This window comes from Sceloporus occidentalis, unplaced genomic scaffold (assembly GCF_023333645.1).
Source record: "Sceloporus occidentalis isolate IW3139 unplaced genomic scaffold, rSceOcc1.0.p SCAF_94, whole genome shotgun sequence".
In the NCBI taxonomy this organism is placed as follows: Eukaryota; Metazoa; Chordata; class Lepidosauria; order Squamata; family Phrynosomatidae; genus Sceloporus; species Sceloporus occidentalis.
This window is the reverse complement of record NW_028317074.1, coordinates 2,341,462-2,359,244: the sequence shown is the minus strand read 5'-3', so window position 1 is coordinate 2,359,244 and position 17,783 is coordinate 2,341,462. Positions and strand designations below refer to the sequence as shown.

At 38.5% G+C, this 17,783-nt stretch overlaps 1 protein-coding gene across 1 annotated transcript; it reads left to right on the top strand.

The window, feature by feature from the left end:
- The first annotated feature begins 16,595 nt into the window (after window positions 1-16,595).
- Window positions 16,596-17,492, top strand: LOC149284390 (protein Tob2-like). The gene has a single exon (XM_089496836.1). The coding sequence runs from the start codon at window positions 16,596-16,598 to the stop codon at window positions 17,490-17,492; it is 897 nt and encodes a 298-aa protein (XP_089352962.1).
- Window positions 17,493-17,783: the final 291 nt, after the last annotated feature.

Here is a 17,783-nt window from a genome sequence, read left to right as displayed (position 1 = left end):
TGTGAGCAAGTCCTAAAATTAGCATATTAGCTTAAAACAATTCTCGCATGGAAAGAGTTAAAATACTGGCATATTAAATGCCCGTGGGGTGTCTACTTTTAAAAAAGGTATGATTTGATGGGGTAAATTGAATTGGCCGGGTTCAACAACGTCCCAATTAACACCGGGGGAAGGATGGCCACACACCTAATTTCCAATTAGAAAAATGCACACGTACCAAATGTGGCCTTTTAGTTCCCACAAAAATGACACACCCATGCATGTGGGATATCACTGCACTCAGGAGATGTTGCTGAACACATTATGGGGTGTCGTGTGACAGCGGCATATACCAGGAGCTGTAAATTCATACATAAAGTAGGTGTGTGTGGGAAAAATACACACACAAAAATACCACTGCAAACTTTGAAAACATGCTGGTGGTAAAATGTGTGCATGCAAAGAGTTAAAATACCAGCATTTAAAATACCCTGTGGTGTCTAGTTTTGAAAAATATATGGTTTTGTTGGGCACACTGAAATGGCCTGGCTCAAAGATGTACCAAATAGGGCATGGGCAGTGGATCCCCAAATGCCAAAGTTCAACATTGAAAAATGCGCATGCCCCAAATGTGGCCCTTTTGCCCCCAAACGGCCAGGCAAAATCATTCATGTGAGGTATCGCTGTACTCAGGAGATGTTGCTGAACACATATTGGGGTGTTTTGTGATAGTGACATATACGAGAACTTTTTAATTCATACCTGAAGTAAAATGTGTGTGGAAAACCAAATGCAAAAAAATGACTACCACAAAGTTTGACAAAGACTGGTGGTAGATATGGTGCATGGAAAGAGTTAAAATACTAGCATTTGGAATACCCTGGGCTGTCTAGTTTTCAAAAATATATGATTTGATGGGGTAAATTGCATTGGCCGGGTTCAAAGATACCCGAAATGGCACATGGGGGGAAGAATTACCAGATTTGGAAAAAATGGCTTTGAAATAGCAAAACGCTACCTGTACTTATTGCCCCATAATGGGTAGAAAAAAGCAAAAAAACATAAAAACATTGGGTATTTCTAAACTCAGGACAAATAGTAGAATCCATTTAGCAGGTTTTTTCATTACCTTTTATAGATGAGTAAAAGATTTTTCAACTAAAAGTTAGAAACAGTCATTTTTTTCTAAATTTTTCACCATATTTTATACTTTTTTTAGTAGTAAATAATATGATACAATCAAAACAATGTCATCTAAAGAAAGCCCTTCTTGTCCTGAAAAAAACAATATCTAATGTGTGTGGGTTCAGTAAACGGGAAAGAAGAAAATTACAGCTAAACACAAGCAGCGCAGAAATGTTAAAAAGGCCATTGTCACGAAGGGTACAAAAAGTAAAATCAGCCTTTGTCACGAAGGGGTTAAAGGTGGCAACACTGAAGTTGTTAGTATACATTTTAAAAAGATTTATTTCCAGTCTTTGGAGAACACAAAAGGTTGGACTCAGATCCTTGTTGGAAAAATAAGCATATGAATAAAAATATTCTTTTTGCTTAGCTAAACTAACATGCAGATGTTGTGACAGGTAAACATAGACAGAAGTTTCTTACATGTACTTACTTTCTGTGATTATTATCCTTACTTCCCTACAACACACCAAAGCATGTGAGACAAACAAAACATGGTTCATACCTAATAGCCTACACAGGGAAGAACTGCAGCACTCAAGTTAGCAACTATTCTTACAAAGTACAATAAATAAATAATGCTCATATGAATAATCTTGTGATTTACCTATGAGATGTAAGTACTAGTGTTGCTTCAGAAAAGGTAAGAATATTTACCATACATGTATTATTATGCTTTTAGTAGAGCTTTTATAATACTCGCAGCTGTGTGGGTACAGCTGATGATGGCTAACCTATTTTATGCACTGCTTGCAATTTGAAACAGAAATGTATGATTATGCTTTTGTAAAGATTGGGTTAGCAGCGTATTTCAGCAAAATGAGCAATGTTTGTTGTAGAAACACTGCTTGTTTCATTTTTAGATGTCAGTAGGGACCAGCACACCAGGCCAATATTTGAAGACAGGGAACTGCAGTGACATAATAGCCCTTACAGAATTTAACTTCTGGGTCGAAGGCTACAAATGACAAGTACATTGGGATGGGCTTGACACAATGTGACTGTGGAATGCCAAGTGTTCATCGGTGTCCCTAGAACAAAATATCTTGACAAGGATCCAACTAGCTCTGGAATTCATGAGCCAGCCAAACCAGGTCAGAAGCTGGAAAAAAGTGGATGCTTCACTAGCATGTGAGGATGAGCGATTGTATGTTTTCCAGGTAATGGAATGTATAGACACCCTTCTATGGAATTTCTGCCATGACAAGCTCTTTGGAGAAGCTACAAAGAGCTCTTAATATTAGGACCCTAAACTGGAAATTAAGATCCTGAACTACAAATTAGAGATAACAACGATGAAACCTTAGAATATGGAAATATGAAACTCGTATATTGAGACCTTCTAGTGCCTCAGCATTACTGGAGAAATAGATGGATAAACTGGGGAAGGGTCTAAAGTCAGTTGCTATGAGAGGGAGATACAATTTCTCCTGTGCGACGATAGAAATGTTGATTTCTTCAACAGAGTTTGCACATAATCGACAATAGTCTCTTCAATGAATTCACCAGTAGCCTGGAACTTAGGAAATGTGAGGAAAGGAAATTCTTTGAACTCCAGGGTATTTCAAATGCCAGTATTTTAACCCATTCCTTGCACTAATTTTCAGCCTTTGTCAAAGTTTGGTGTGGTGTTTTTTGTGTGGTCATGTTCAGTAACATCTTCTGAGTAGGGTGACCACACGTCCCGGATTGACCGGGACAGTCCCACAATTTTTTACTGTCTAAATGCATGTCTAACACATATCTATATGGGAATTTTTATTTTTTTCCATTTTTTTTTTAGATTTTACTAATCACATTATGATTAGAATGCAGGGCTCCATTGACTTGCATGGTTAAATGCAGTACTTTTATTTATTTAACCCCTTCGTGACAAAGGCTGATTTTACTTTTTGTACCCTTCGTGACAATGGCCGTTTTAACATTTCTGCGCTGCTCGTGTTTAGCTGTAATTTTCTTCTTTCCCGTTTACTGAACCCACACACATTAGATATTGTTTTTTTCAGGACAAGAAGGGCTTTCTTTAGATGACATTGTTTTGATTGTATTATATTATTTACTATTAAAAAAAGTATAAAATATGGTGAAAAATTTAGAAAAAAATGACTGTTTCTAACTTTTAGTTGAAAAATCTTTTACTCATCTATAAAAGGTAATAAAAAAACCTGCTAAATAGATTCTACTATTTGTCCTGAGTTTAGAAATACCCAATGTTTTTATGTTTTTTTGCTTTTTTCTGCATGTTATGGAGCAATAAGTACAGGTAGCGTTTTGCTATTTCAAAGCCATTTTTTCCAAATCTGGTAATTCTTCCCCCCATGTGCCATTTCGGATATCTTTGAAGCCGGCCAATGCAATTTACCCCATCAAATCATATATTTTTGAAAACTAGACAGCCCAGGGTATTCCAAATGCTGGTATTTTAACCCTTTCCAAGCACTTATTCTACCATCAGCCTTTGTCAAACTTTATGGTAGTAATTTTTTTGCATTTGTTTTTTCACACACATTTTACTTTAGGTATGAATAAACAGGTTCTGGTATATGTCACTATCACAAAACACCCCAATATGTGTTCAGCAACATCTCCTGAGCGCAGTGATACCCCACATGAATGATTTTGCCTGGCTGTTCGGGGACAAAAGGGCCACATTTGGGGCATGCACATTTTTCAATGTTGAACTTTGGCATTTGGGGATCCACTGCCCATGCCCTATTTGGTACATCTTTGAGCCGGGCCATTTCAGTGTGCCCAACAAAACCATATATTTTTGAAAACTAGACACCCCAGGGTATTTTAAATGCTGGTATTTTAACTCTTTGCATGCACACATTTTACCACCAGCATTTTTTCAAAGTTTGCAGTAGTATTTTTGTGTGTGTATTTTTCCCACACACACCTACTTTATGTATGAATTTACAGCTCCTGGTATATGCCGCTGTCACACGACACCCCATAATGTGTTCAGCAACATCTCCTGAGTGCAGTGATATCCCACATGCATGGGTGTGTCATTTTTGTGGGAACTAAAAGGCCACATTTGGTACGTGTGCATTTTTCTAATTGGAAATTAGGTGTGTGGCCATCCTTCCCCCGGTGTTAATTGGGACGTTGTTGAACCCGGCCAATTCAATTTACCCCATCAAATTATACATTTTTTAAAAGTAGACACCCCATGGGCATTTAATATGCCAGTATTTTAACTCTTTCCATGCGAGAATTGTTTTAAGCTAATATGCTAATTTTAGGACTTGCTCACAAAAATATATTTTTTATATATATATATATTTTTTTTTTTGCCTTTTTTTTTATTTTTTTAACATTTTTTTTCAACTTGAAGGTTCCCCTGATAGTGACATCAGTGGGAAATTATTTTTACATTTTACTGTTTTTTTACTATTTTTTTTCTAATTATTATTAATTTTATTTTATTTTTAATTTATTTTTTCTAATCACACTGTGATTAGAAAGCTGAGCTCCATTGACTTGCATGGTTGAATGCAGTACCTATATTCAACCTGCAAGTGGAGCCAGAGTTCTCTAGAGGGTCTGGAGACCGTCTAGCGAACTTTTTAGACTTTATTGTTTTTCTTTATTGAATTTTCCCGGACCGCCGCCATCTTGCTGATGGCGAAGATCACCGGCAGCTGCGGCTGTGACCGCTCTCCGGAGCGGTCACAGTCCATCCCCAGGTAAGTGTTTGGTGTCGCTGGATGCCTCCTAATCGAGGCATTCCAGCGACACCATTTAATTTTAGGAGGCGATCGTTGATCGCCTCCTAAACGCTTTTAAAACGGGCGTCCGCCGCCATACAAAGTATGGCGGATGTTGACGCCCCGGGGAGGGGCCAGATAATGGCGTTGCTGAATGCCTCGAGGTCGAGGCATTACAGCAACGCCGTTTCGGTGCAGAAAGCGAAAATAGATCGCTTTCTGCACCCGTTTAATGACGTGCCGGTCCTGGCACGTCATTTGTCGTTATCGACTTGAATTTCCGTGACGTGCCCGGACCGGCAATTGTCATCAAGGGGTTAAAGGACGCCGCACCTTTTAAGTGCTCTCGCAAAATCTCTCGCAGTGGCAGATGTGGCTGCTCTTCGGAGCAGTCACAGTGCGTCCTGGGGTGGATGTGATTGTGGGGTGGACCCAAGGACTTTAAACCCAAATTATGATGTGAAACACTGCTTTGTATGTCTTGTTTAGTAATTGTACCGTTATGCTGAATATGTGCCATATAAATCAATACATAATAATACATATTCAGTACTCTGAAAACAGATAGCAAAGTCATAATTGGAGAGCAAACTGCTCATGCTGTCAAGCAGGACTTACTATGATTCACTTCCAGTCTTCTGTCCATCAAACCAAGGAAGGATGGTACTCTGAGTCTCTGGACCGACATCTTTTTAAGCCACCATTGAGAGTACATAAGATACTTGATCGTACTTTGCATGGTGTTTGTACATCTTAAGTCAGAATTCTCTTTTATTCAAATATTTATCTGGAATAGTGTCTTTAGTACTCATCGTAGAACTTATTTTGTTAAATTAGTCAAATTTGCATCATGAGCATCAGAAACTTGAAGAACCAGAAAAATTGTACTCCGCCGTGTATGAAATCCAAGTAAATAAAAACAAGGAAGAGAGAGAGCGGCATGTGAAACTTAACCCCTTCGCGACCTTTGCCGGTTCAGGACCGTCATGACAGGAAGGTCACTAAATGACCTTTGACGGTCCTGAACCGTCAAAAAATTAAATAAGCTTAGAAAGTGATCAACGATCACTTTCTTCGCTTAAACGGCGTTACTGTAATGCCTCGATGTCGAGGCATTCAGTAACGCCGAGATCGGCATCGGGGGCCCCTCCTGTCTGGGGCATCAACAGCCGCCATACATTGTATGGCGGCGGACGCCCGTTTTAAAAGCGTTTAGGAGGCGATCAACGATCGCCTCCTAAACTTAAATGGTGTCGATGGAATGCCTCGATCAGGAGGCATCCAGCGACACCAAACACTTACCTCTGGATGGGCTGTGACCGCTCCGGAGAGCGGTCACAGCCGCAGCTGCCGGTGATCTTCGCCATCAGCAAGATGGCGGCGGCCCGGGAAAAAAACAATAAAGAAGAAAGAGTTCGCTAGAAGGTCTCCAGACCCTCTAGAGAACTCTGGCTCCACTTGCAGGTTGAATACAGGTACTGCATTCAACCAAGCAAGTCAATGGAACCCAGCTTTCTAATAACTATGTGATTAGTAAAATATTCAAAAAAAAAAAAAATGGAAAAAAAATAAAAATAAATGTGCTAACATTTAAAAATAATTATGCAGTGATGTCACTAGATGAACCATCCAGTACCAGCAAAATGTGTAAAAAAAAATATAAAAAAAGTATTAAAAAAATAAAATAAAATGAAAAAAAAAAAGTGCTAAAATTTCTCAAAAATCTCAACAAAGAGTTAAAATAAAAGCACTTCAAATACCCAAGGGGTGTCTAATATATAAAAAAAATGGCTGATGGGGTAAATTGGAGTGGCCGAGCTCAAAGATAGGGCATAGGTACAGACTGACCAAAATGGAGAAAAAAAGCGCACTTCCCAAATGTGGCATTTTAAATCTCAAACAACCCGACAAACCCATGCATGTCGGGTATCACTGCACTCAGGAGATGTTCCTGAACACACACTGGGGTGTTGTTTGACAGTGTCATATACCAGAACCTGTATATCTATAACTAAAGTACAATTTGTGTGAAAATTTTTTTTAAAAAAATTACTATTACAAAGTTTGACAAAGTGTAGTTCTATAATTGGTGCATGGAAAGGGTTAAAATAACAGCATTTGGAATACCCTGAGGTGTCTAGTTTTCAAAAATATATGGTTTGAATGGGTTAAATTGAGTTAACCGGCTTCAAAGATATTCCAAAGAGGAGATGGAGGCAGACTGACCAGATTTGTTAAAAAAGATTTGGAAATCATAAAACGCTGCTTGTACTTATTGCCCTAAAAAACAGCAAAAAAACATAAAAACATTGGGTATTTCTAAACTCAGGACAAGTAGTAGAATCTATTTAGCTAGTTTTTTTACTTGCTTTTTTAGGTGAGTAAAAGATTTTTCAAATAAAAGTCATGAAATGTGTTTTTTTTTATTTTATCTTAGTAAATAAGATGATACGATCAAAATATATATATCTGAAGAAAGCCCATCTTGTCCTGAAAAAAACAATATATAACTTATGTGGGTACACTAAATGGGTGAGGAGAAAATTACAGCTGAACACAAGCACCACAAAAGTGTCAAAACAGCCTCGGTCCCACAGGGTACAAAACGAAAAATGAGCCCGGTCCTTAACAAATCTGGTCAGTCTGCCTCCATCTCCTCTTTGGAACATCTTTGAAGCCGGTTAACTCAATTTAACCCATTCAAACCATATATTTTTGAAAACTAGACACCCCAGGGTATTCCAAATGCTGTTATTTTAACCCTTTCCATGCACCAATTATACAACTACACTTTGTCAAACTTTGTAATAGTAATTTTTTTTATTTTTTTTTCCACACAAATTGTACTTTAGTTATAGATATACAGGTGCTGGTATATGTCACTGTCAAACAACACCCCAATATGTGTTCAGCAACATCTCCTGAGTACAGCGATACCCCACATGCATGGGTTTGTCAGATTGTTTGGCTGGTAAAAGGCTACTTTTGGGGCATGCGTAATTCAGGTGGTCATTTGGTCATTGTGCCTCCCTCTCCTCTTTGGAATATCTTTGAAGCCGGTTAACTCAATTTAACCCATTCAAACCATATATTTTTGAAAACTAGACACCCCAGGGTATTCCAAATGCTGTTATTTTAACCCTTTCCATGCACCAATTATAGAACTACACTTTGTCAAACTTTGTAATAGTAATTTTTTTTTATTTTTTTTTCACACAAATTGTACTTTAGTTATAGATATACAGGTCCTGGTATATGCCACTGTCAAACAACACGCCAATGTGTGTTCAGGAACATCTCCTGAGTGCAGTGATACCCGACATGCATGGGTTTGTCGGGTTGTTTCAGATTTAAAATGCCACATTTGGGAAGTGCGCTTTTTTTCTCCATTTTGGTCAGTCTGTACCTATGCCCTATCTTTGAGCTAGGCCACTCCAATTTACCCCATCAGCCATTTTTTTTATATATTAGACACCCCTTGGGTATTTGAAGTGCTTTTATTTTAACTCTTTGTTGAGATTTTTGAGAAATTTTAGCACTTGCTCAAAATAATAAACTTTATTTTTTAATTTAATTTTTTTAATACTTTTTTTATATTTTTTTTTACACATTTTGCTGGTACTGGATGGTTCATCTAGTGACATCACTGCATAATTATTTTTAAATGTTAGCACATTTTTTTTAAATTTTTTTTCCATTTTTTATTTATTTTTATTTTTTTTGAATATTTTACTAATCACATAGTGATTAGAAAGCTGGGCTCCATTGACTTGCATGGTTGAATGCAGTACCTGTATTCAACCAGCAAGTGGAGCCAGTTCTCTAGAGGGTCTGGAGACCCTCTAGCGAACTTTTTCGTCTTTATTGTTTTATTTCCCGGGCCGCCGCCATCTTGCTTGATGGCGAAGATCACCGGCAGCGGCGGCTGTGACCGCTCTCCGGAGCGGTCACAGCCCACCCAGAGGTAAGTGTTTGGTGTCGCTGGATGCCTCCTGATCGAGGCATTCCAGCGACACCATTTAAGTTTAGGAGGCGATCGTTGATCGCCTCCTAAACGCTTTTAAAACGGGCGTCCGCCGCCATACAATGTATGGCGGCTGTTGACGCCCCGGGGAGGGGCCAGACATGGCCCCCGATGCCGATCTCGGCCTTGCTGAATGCCTCGACATCGAGGCATTGCAGCAAGGCCGTTTAAGCGAAGAAAGTGATCCTTGATCACTTTCTAAGCTTATTTAATTTTTTGACGGTTCAGGACCGTCAAAGGTCATTTAGTGACCTTCTTGTTATGACGGTCCTGAACCGGCAAAGGTCGCGAAGGGGTTAAATAGAAACGCCATACCCACCACTGTGACAACAAATGGGTTATGAACAGTGTTCCCTCTAAGCTGTGCGCTTGTGCGCGCGCACATAGCTTTTTTAGAGAGCGCACATGTCCAAAAATTGTGCGCACAACAGTTTTTCCCCAAAAAAAGAAAAAAATAATATTTTTTTTAAAACTTTATGCGGTGCGGATATTGTGCGCACAAAATTTTTGCTCTGTGAAACTTTTTGCACAAGAGAAATTTTCTGCGCACGCCAACTAAGAAAAATTAGATGGAACATTGGTTATGAACGGATGTTAGGGTGCGATATAATGTAATGATTTTTGGAAAGTAAAACGCCATCAAAAAAGAACATTTATTCATGTTTCAAAACTAAATATAACTTAACATATTTTTTGCACTTACTACTTACCCAATTATGTGATAAATATGAGCCTCAAATAATAAGAAAAACATATTGAATTGACTTAAGTCATGTATATGGAAGCTGATTAGGCGTACAACACACACCAAACATATAAGTAAGCCTTTGTGTGGAACAGAACAGATAGGAAAAAACCCACATACAAATGAACTACAGTTCCCTTTAGCCTCTGCTTCCTTCCCTTTTCACGACCAATTTACGTATGTTGACGCACTACACACCACGCCCGCCTATTGGCTTTCCCTCCACGCCAATGTGCTGTCGGCTTTGCCGTCTACTCACCCAATTGCGAGACTGTTGCTAGCATGCTTTTTTATTTTTAGCTCTCGCTCTGCTCACCAGAATGACATATTTGCTTTACACGCTATTGTAAAATCACTACGCCGATTCAAAGTAGTCCATGTGATGTCAGTGGTAACTCGTTAATGTCCCTGCGTGGGACATTTAAGTTTACGATAACCTTGATGTGATGTATTGTGGACGTCCCCCATTATTTTGGCCCCCATTTTTGTTGATATTATGACCTATTTAACAGCTGTTGGCTGTTCTGACCTTCCGTCACAAACATCTGTTCTAGACGCGGCGACAGGCTAATGTCAGTGGATACATTTTGTCGGCTGTGCGAAAGATAATGTGAAGGGTTTTTTTTGCTGAGTATTAATCGTAGGACAATTATTAATTCGTATTATAAGTATAATAAGTATTCAATTATCACACAAGAGGGATTAACTCTATGTTGTCAATAAAATAGCTTTGGGTCAAAACGCATTTTGTTCTCTATAATGTTCTGACATTTGTTATTAAATTGTGTACTTCTGTACGTTATCTTTCGATACAATGATTACTTAAAGGCACATATGTAAGTTTTTAAATAGCACCTGCTTACTTATATATGTTATTTAGAACGTCTACGGCTTGCACATGTACGTGGCGCTGAAGCAGTTAACCTTGCAGTGGAGGCTTCGAGAATTAGTTCCGGTTAGCACTATCCCCAGGCCGCATCACCCTGGGTGTGTGTGTTTCTGTGTTTCATTGCGAGATCCTTCCGCAGGGTTGCTAAGGGTGAAACTTTTCCCCTGACTTCCTTCACTTTGGGCCAGGAGGAGGGAGGCAGAGGGATCGTCGACCCCAAGAAACAGACCCTAAAATTCGAAATAAAGGGGGGGGGGCCTAAAAGTATACTTTCACCTCCTCCTGCAGAACCAAATCCAGCAGCAGGATTCCGACACCTATTTGCCGACCAAGTAAGCATTTGGGGGTGAAACAGCTTGTCTCGTCACCGTTTGGAAGTCGTCGTTTGTTAGGGTGGCATTTGAATAGAGGGTTGAATAGAGGGTGGCATTAATAGCCTGTCACGGCATCCCTCAAAGTTGACTTCGTGTGACTCTTTTTGGGAAGCTTCGTTTTTTTTGTGTGTCATGAATGTTCTGGTTAATAATGTGTTTGGGGTTGGCCGCGTACTTGCCCTTTTATATCGTGACTTGTCGTTGAGTAGGCGACAAGAAAACTGAACCGAATGTTTCTATTATTCGGTGACTATTCAGGCGGCACTGTGTATGAGCAGTTCGTTAGCTGGGAATGTGTTTTCCGTCATTTCCCACCCAGCTGTCATCGCCTTGAAGCATTATGGAGCCTTCCTCCTTCCTCAGTGGCCGTGCAGGGAATATCCACAGGGATTAGAGGATCAGAGGTGTCTAGATGCGTTTTAGATTACTGTCAACAGGCTCTGTGCCTCTCACTTTTCTGGGCGCATTAAACAGCTGCCTACTCCTGGAGCCGAACAACTTATTAAATATGAATACATCCAAGAACACTTGGGGTTTACGATCTATATTTTCTCTGTAAATATATACCATTCCTGTCACACCTTTTTAATGTTATGGTATATTCCAGACTCGATATACATGTTACAGGGTAGTCTCCCTTCCCCCATTGACATCTTTATAATGATACTTTTGTAACCAGGTCTGAAATATTTATATTGTTTTTTTAAATTAATGTGCCAATGATGGCATCAATTCTCTGTCCTAAATCTAATATGGCTGCCAGTGTGGGAGTTGCTGGCTCTCGAATGTTTTTTTTTTTGTTTTTTTTTTTTTTTTTTTCCTCGTCACAGGCCTGGTCTGTATTGCTCTAGAAAAAAGTTTAATATTCTTTGTTACCTTTTAAAAAGAACATTATTTATCCAAATATAAAAATACACTAACAAATATTCATTCTTGCACCCCATAATCATCCTCCTGTTTAACAGCCAAACCAGATGAATCCAGATTTGCTAGCCAAGCGAATCAGCTGCTATGTCTTTTTTCCCCCATTAACCTCTGCTTTTTTTTAATTTATTTTTTTATTGTTAAGAATATCTGTGCCCGCTGGTATATTTTTAGTGGTTTATCTTGACCGAAATGTTTTGGATTCACCTGAGTGCTCAGTGTACCTTTCTGGGTAGTTTTATAGATGAAGTGGCACAGGGTAAACAATACTCATCTGAAAAATCTAAAAAAAAAATACATTAAGGGAATTCTGTGTGAGATGTCCATATCTGCTTGCTCTTTTCTAAATCAGAAACAGATATTTTTATGTATTATACTTTTTGTTTTATTACCCCAACTGCTTCATCTACCATTAGTCATTTGATTCAGCTTGTTTGTCTCAATATTTTAGTCTCATAACTGATTAGTGGAATCAGTGATTTGGTTTGTCACAGAGGTCTATTGGTCGTGTATTAGATAGAAATTAGGTCCATGAAACCCAGGAAAGGAGAACCCAAAGTACAAGGTTATTGGCCTCCTCCCCCTCACCTTGTTTAATGTGTAAACAGCCATTTAATGTCAGCTGAACCAGCCCTTTAAAAGAGCTTCTGAGCGCTAACTGTGATTGGTGGATTGTTCCCACTCCCCTTCCAGTGTGTAGCTGGACTTTCTGGTGCTGAAGGGGTTAGGATGAAGCAGCCATCCAGAATAAGACTGTTCTAAAATGGTTCCTGCTGCGAACCTCCTCCCTTTATATTGTCTTTTCCTTAATAAAACTATTTTGACACTAGAAGCAGATTTTTATTCTCTAATTAATTGTGTCCTACATTTTTAGATTCCATATGGAGCAGTTTCCTTGCAATTTTTATATATATGGACAAGTAAAAGAGCAAAAACCATTTTTAAGGAAAGCTATATTTGAAATAGGACATCAAATCATAGCTTACTTAAGTATTGTGTGTCTCATTTGTAATGTTGCATTCCTTAAAAAAAATGTTGTGCCTCCTTACGTATTGATTTGGTTTGGTTAAGTGTGTGTGTGTGTGTGTGTGTATATATATATATTTCTTTATAATAAACTAAATAACTATAGTTGTCCTTCATAAAATATTACATACAGTGTGCAACAATAAGATTGTCTGCTTTTATTGTTGTGATCTGAAAGTTTGAAGTTGGCCTAAATATCCCTATTAACCCTCATGTTAGTGCAACAATAATATTTTTCACAATGATCTTGTACAGAGCAGAAGTAGCTACATCTAATTGTATTCAATTACTCACAATAATAATAATAAAAAAAATAACTACATAAGCAACCCATCTACATTACTATCCTTTCATTTAATAAGCAGAACACAGTATTTTATCCTCCATAATATGACATGCAATTAGCACACAATACCTAAAGCAGTAGAGTATAATACATGTCAGGCTCTCCTGGGGATAAAAACCTCCTCCGTATCCCATTATGTCAACATTTTAACTTGTTTATTCCAACAGATAAGGAACCCACCTTTCATTTTAAGGTTCTATGTACTGCATGAATTGACATAATAATGTTCATAGATTAAAACAAGCTATATACATACATATTAACACCCCGGGAGAACATCTTTATTATTTAGTTTTATATTACCGTAAATGCTCTGAAAAATACCCCTCGTCTTATAATCGGGGTCGTCTTGTAATCAGACCTCCGGGGACTCAGAAGCTCCGGTAAGTTTGGGGGAGGGAGTGTTAATTGGGGGGCCATAAGGCATTTCTGAAGGCAGAGTGCTCTGTGAAATGCCTTTTAACCCCCTTAATGCCACTCTGCCTCCAGAAATGCCTTTTAACCCTCTATACGCTACTCTGCCTCCTGAAATGCCTTATACCTCCCTATATGCCACTCTGCCCCATAATATGCCTTTTAACCCCCTAAATGCCAGAGTGGCATATAGGGGTATAAGGCAATTCTGGAGGCAGAGTGGCACATAGGGGGTCAAACGGCAAATCATGGGGCACAGTGGCATTTAGAGGGTTAAAAGGCATATAGGGGGGTATAAGGCATTTCTGGAGCAGATGTGCATAACTGGGGGGGCAGGTTGAAGAAAAAAAGAAATAAAAACTATTTTTCTCAATCATAGCTTTTATTAAAAAAAATAGTTTACATGAATTAACATTTACTGGTAAAACTTTTTTTTAGGGTCGTCTTATATTCAGGCTTTTTCTTTTTTTCATAAATTAATATTCAGATTAATCAAGCAAAATACGGTATATAGTGCCACCATATTCCTTAGCTCTGTACAATGGGTAGCCGACATAACAATTAGTATAGTATATAACATAATAAACAAGTGAGGAGTGCCCTGCTAAACAAGCTTACAATCTCGAGGAAATGCCTGCTCCCCTTTTGTGGGAGCTGATTTGGTTCAGCCTTGATTTAAGGGGGGGATTCAGATCAGAAACCCTTTTTTTTTTTTTTTTTCTCCTCACATGCCGTTATCTGTAAAATTAATCCTCTATTTAAAAAAAAAAAAACAAAAACATTTGCACTAAATCACAAGCTAAATGTCTTTTCATAAATGAGTTGAGTGCTGCTGAAACCTATCAATGGGACCGTTTCCTTTTACTGGGACGATTCCACTAGGTTCTGGAAAACCCTAGACTCCGCTGGAACCTGTCACTGCCCGTCGTCTGGGTGTGTTTTTGTTTGTGGTCACAGTTGTGTGCTCAGCACTGGATGTGTCTGAATCTCAGACGGGCTTCAACCTAGCAAAACATTTTGTTCGGATTAAGAGTTGACTTGAAAACAGAACTTGGTTATTTTTTTTTAAAGTGGTAATTTTACTGAAAGGTGGGAATCAATGAGGGAAACGTTGGGGAAAATATCATGGTATTACTTTTCCTTGAAATATGTACCCTGGAAAATGAGTAATAAAAAACTTCAGGATACAACACTATGATTAATTTTAAATACCTTCAAGACTATGTCAGACCAATGGTCACCAAACCAGTTAGATCACCTTCAAATAATATCATGTACAAATATGTACTCATTATCTATTCTAATTTACAAAATCAGACTTCAGTATCGTTTTGTTGTGGAGTTTTTTTGTTTTGTTTTTAAATTGGAGTTTTATTACTGCCAACATTAATTATTTCACACTGATCCAAGATTATCCATTATGTTTAATACACAGGACTTTGGTTTTCAGTACCAATGCAAATGTATGCACTTTTCATTATCCTACCCTTTTTAGTTATCCTAAGCACTAGCTAAATGTTTTGTGGCAATCTTTGCATACAATATTTGGTACTATTTTAGGTAAAGCTTTGTTTACGATTTAAGAAATATGGTGAGTAAACCAAAGAATGAGTTTTGCTCTTTAAGTTTGCGACTTTCTGAAGCACTATGCATCATGTATCTGTGGTCTGTTGAGGAACGATTGATGGCTGCTGGACAGATCTATACTTCCTCACATGGGTGTCCTATGTCTTAGTTTAGGCTTAGTTGGCTAAGGTATACATATGTCCCAGGAACCATTGCTCCCATTAGGTTTTTATTTTCAGTGTACCTTTCTTATGAAGGTGTGGAATGAGGGAAAGGAAACTTATATACAATTTTGGAAACATCTGCCATTGAGCTCAGCTTCATGGAAGCAGAAGCACTTTTCTCTTGAACCTTAACTTAGACGATACACAATGTAGTTATGTGGATATATAGTTTACAGCATGAAGGGCTACATTATCCCAGGTATGATGATGTGTAAATGAATATTTAGCTTAATTTGTCTCTTCTCCTAATTAAGACAAAAAGTACCCAATTCACAAAAGCAGAGAAACAATGTAATATGTTCATGCAGACCCGGAGAAGTAGGCTGTTTCTTCATGGGGTGCACAAAGTTCCTGATATAAACTTCAAACATCGTAACATTACGGAGACAAATCTATTTAAATCCAATATTAATTTACAATATAATCTAGAACTACAGAGTCAGACTTTTAGATGTAATGTGAGAAAGCTTTAGTTTACTGAGAGGGTGGTAGATAAATGGAACAGGATCCATTCAGACGTGGTAGAGTCTTATACGGTTAGGGAATTTAAATAGGCATAAGACAACATCAAGGACTGATTAAGACCCGAGTCTTGCGTCCGGGAAGATGGGCCAAATTCTGTATTTGTATTAATATACCTGAAGTCTCTAGTTGAAGCCCCGGTTCTCATCCACTAAAGGGTGTTTGGGCCTAGCACGGCACACATGACTATGGCTAACCCAACCTGTCATGAAGTCGAACCCCCAATATGGGTAGAGCTCTGGGTAGCCAACCCTGAGAAGTGCTGGGGTATGATTATTAATAAGTAAGTGATGCGACTCTTCATGGCTTTTATTTTTTATTTTTTTTTTTAAAAGCAATTCGACAAGTATTCAAGTGTTGTGTTTCTATGCATTCTATTGACATAAGCAATATTCCTTTCTTGTAAACCTAACTTCAGTGCACATGGTTGTAGGGTATAATGCAATGTTTTACTGTAGTCTAACATAGTAGAAGCTCCAAATTTATGAGCAGGATCTTTTTATTATGCAATGCACTACGTCATCAGAAAAATATAATAAAGATAACTTTATAAATGTGCCTGCATTAGAAGTCTTTGGCACTTCACTTTGAGTATGTGGAGAATTTAAGTAATCTTTATATATATATATATATATATATTTATTTATTTTTTGTTCCAGAGAATATGCATCTAGAAATTAAAGTCGCCCTCAATTTCATAATTTCATATCTCTACAATAAGCTTCCGAGAAGAAGAGCAGACCTGTTTGGGGAGGAGCTTGAACGGCTTTTAAAAGGCAAATACGAAGGTCACTGGTACCCTGAGAAGCCCCTTAAAGGATCTGGCTATCGTTGTGTTCACATTGGCGAAACTGTAGATCCGGTGGTAGAGCAGGCAGCACGTCGGAGTGGGCTGGACATAGAAGATGTTCGAGCAAATGTCCCAGAAGAACTAAGTGTTTGGATTGATCCATTTGAAGTGTCGTATCAGATTGGCGAGAAAGGATCTGTAAAAGTGTTGTATCTGGAAGATGTCGAGAGTAGCAATGAGTTGGACAAAGAAATAAAGAGCAGCTTCAATCCTGAGGCTCAGGCTTTCATCCCAATAACAAACCAGGAGGCTTCTCTGTCCAACTCGCCATCACCATCTTTTGGCCAGTCTCCAAGCCCCACTTTCATCCCTCGTGCCACCCAGCCTATTACTTTTACTACTGCAACCTTTGCAGCCACAAAATTTGGGTCTACCAAGATGAAAAAGGGAGGTCAGCGCATAGCAAGGTCCCCCACCAATAACCTTACGAAGCATAAGGGCCTCTCCTTGTCAATGCATTCATTAAATTTCAGTCCAGCACAGGGTCCCCCATCTCAGCTCTCCCCCAATGCCAAGGAGTTTGTCTTCAATGGAGCCCCAGGGCTTTTTTATGATGGTGACAGCCAGAACCTTGCAAGCCCTGGCCAGTTTGCTACTCCCTTCAATGCTGGGAGCAATCTCTTTTCTGATAAATCCCCTTTTGTGGAAGGTTTGAACTTCAACCTTCCTTACCCAAGCCAGCCCTTCCAGCCTGTAGTCCTGGCAAATTAAGGTTATTTTGAATATTTTTTTTTTATATAAGATAAAGAAGCAAGGCATAATTTACATTAATCGTATTAAAAAACAAACATATTTTTTATCTACTGGGAGAAAACATAATTGGAATGTGTTGCTACTGGACACTTGTGAAGTTCACCTTTTTTTTACCAGAAGAGATACATACATACATACATACATACATACATACATACATGTTCTATGATTAGTACGTCAGACTTCTTTCTTGGATGTATCGAAGTATTTTTTTTTTTTCTTTTCATTAATACCCCTTCCTCCTGAGAC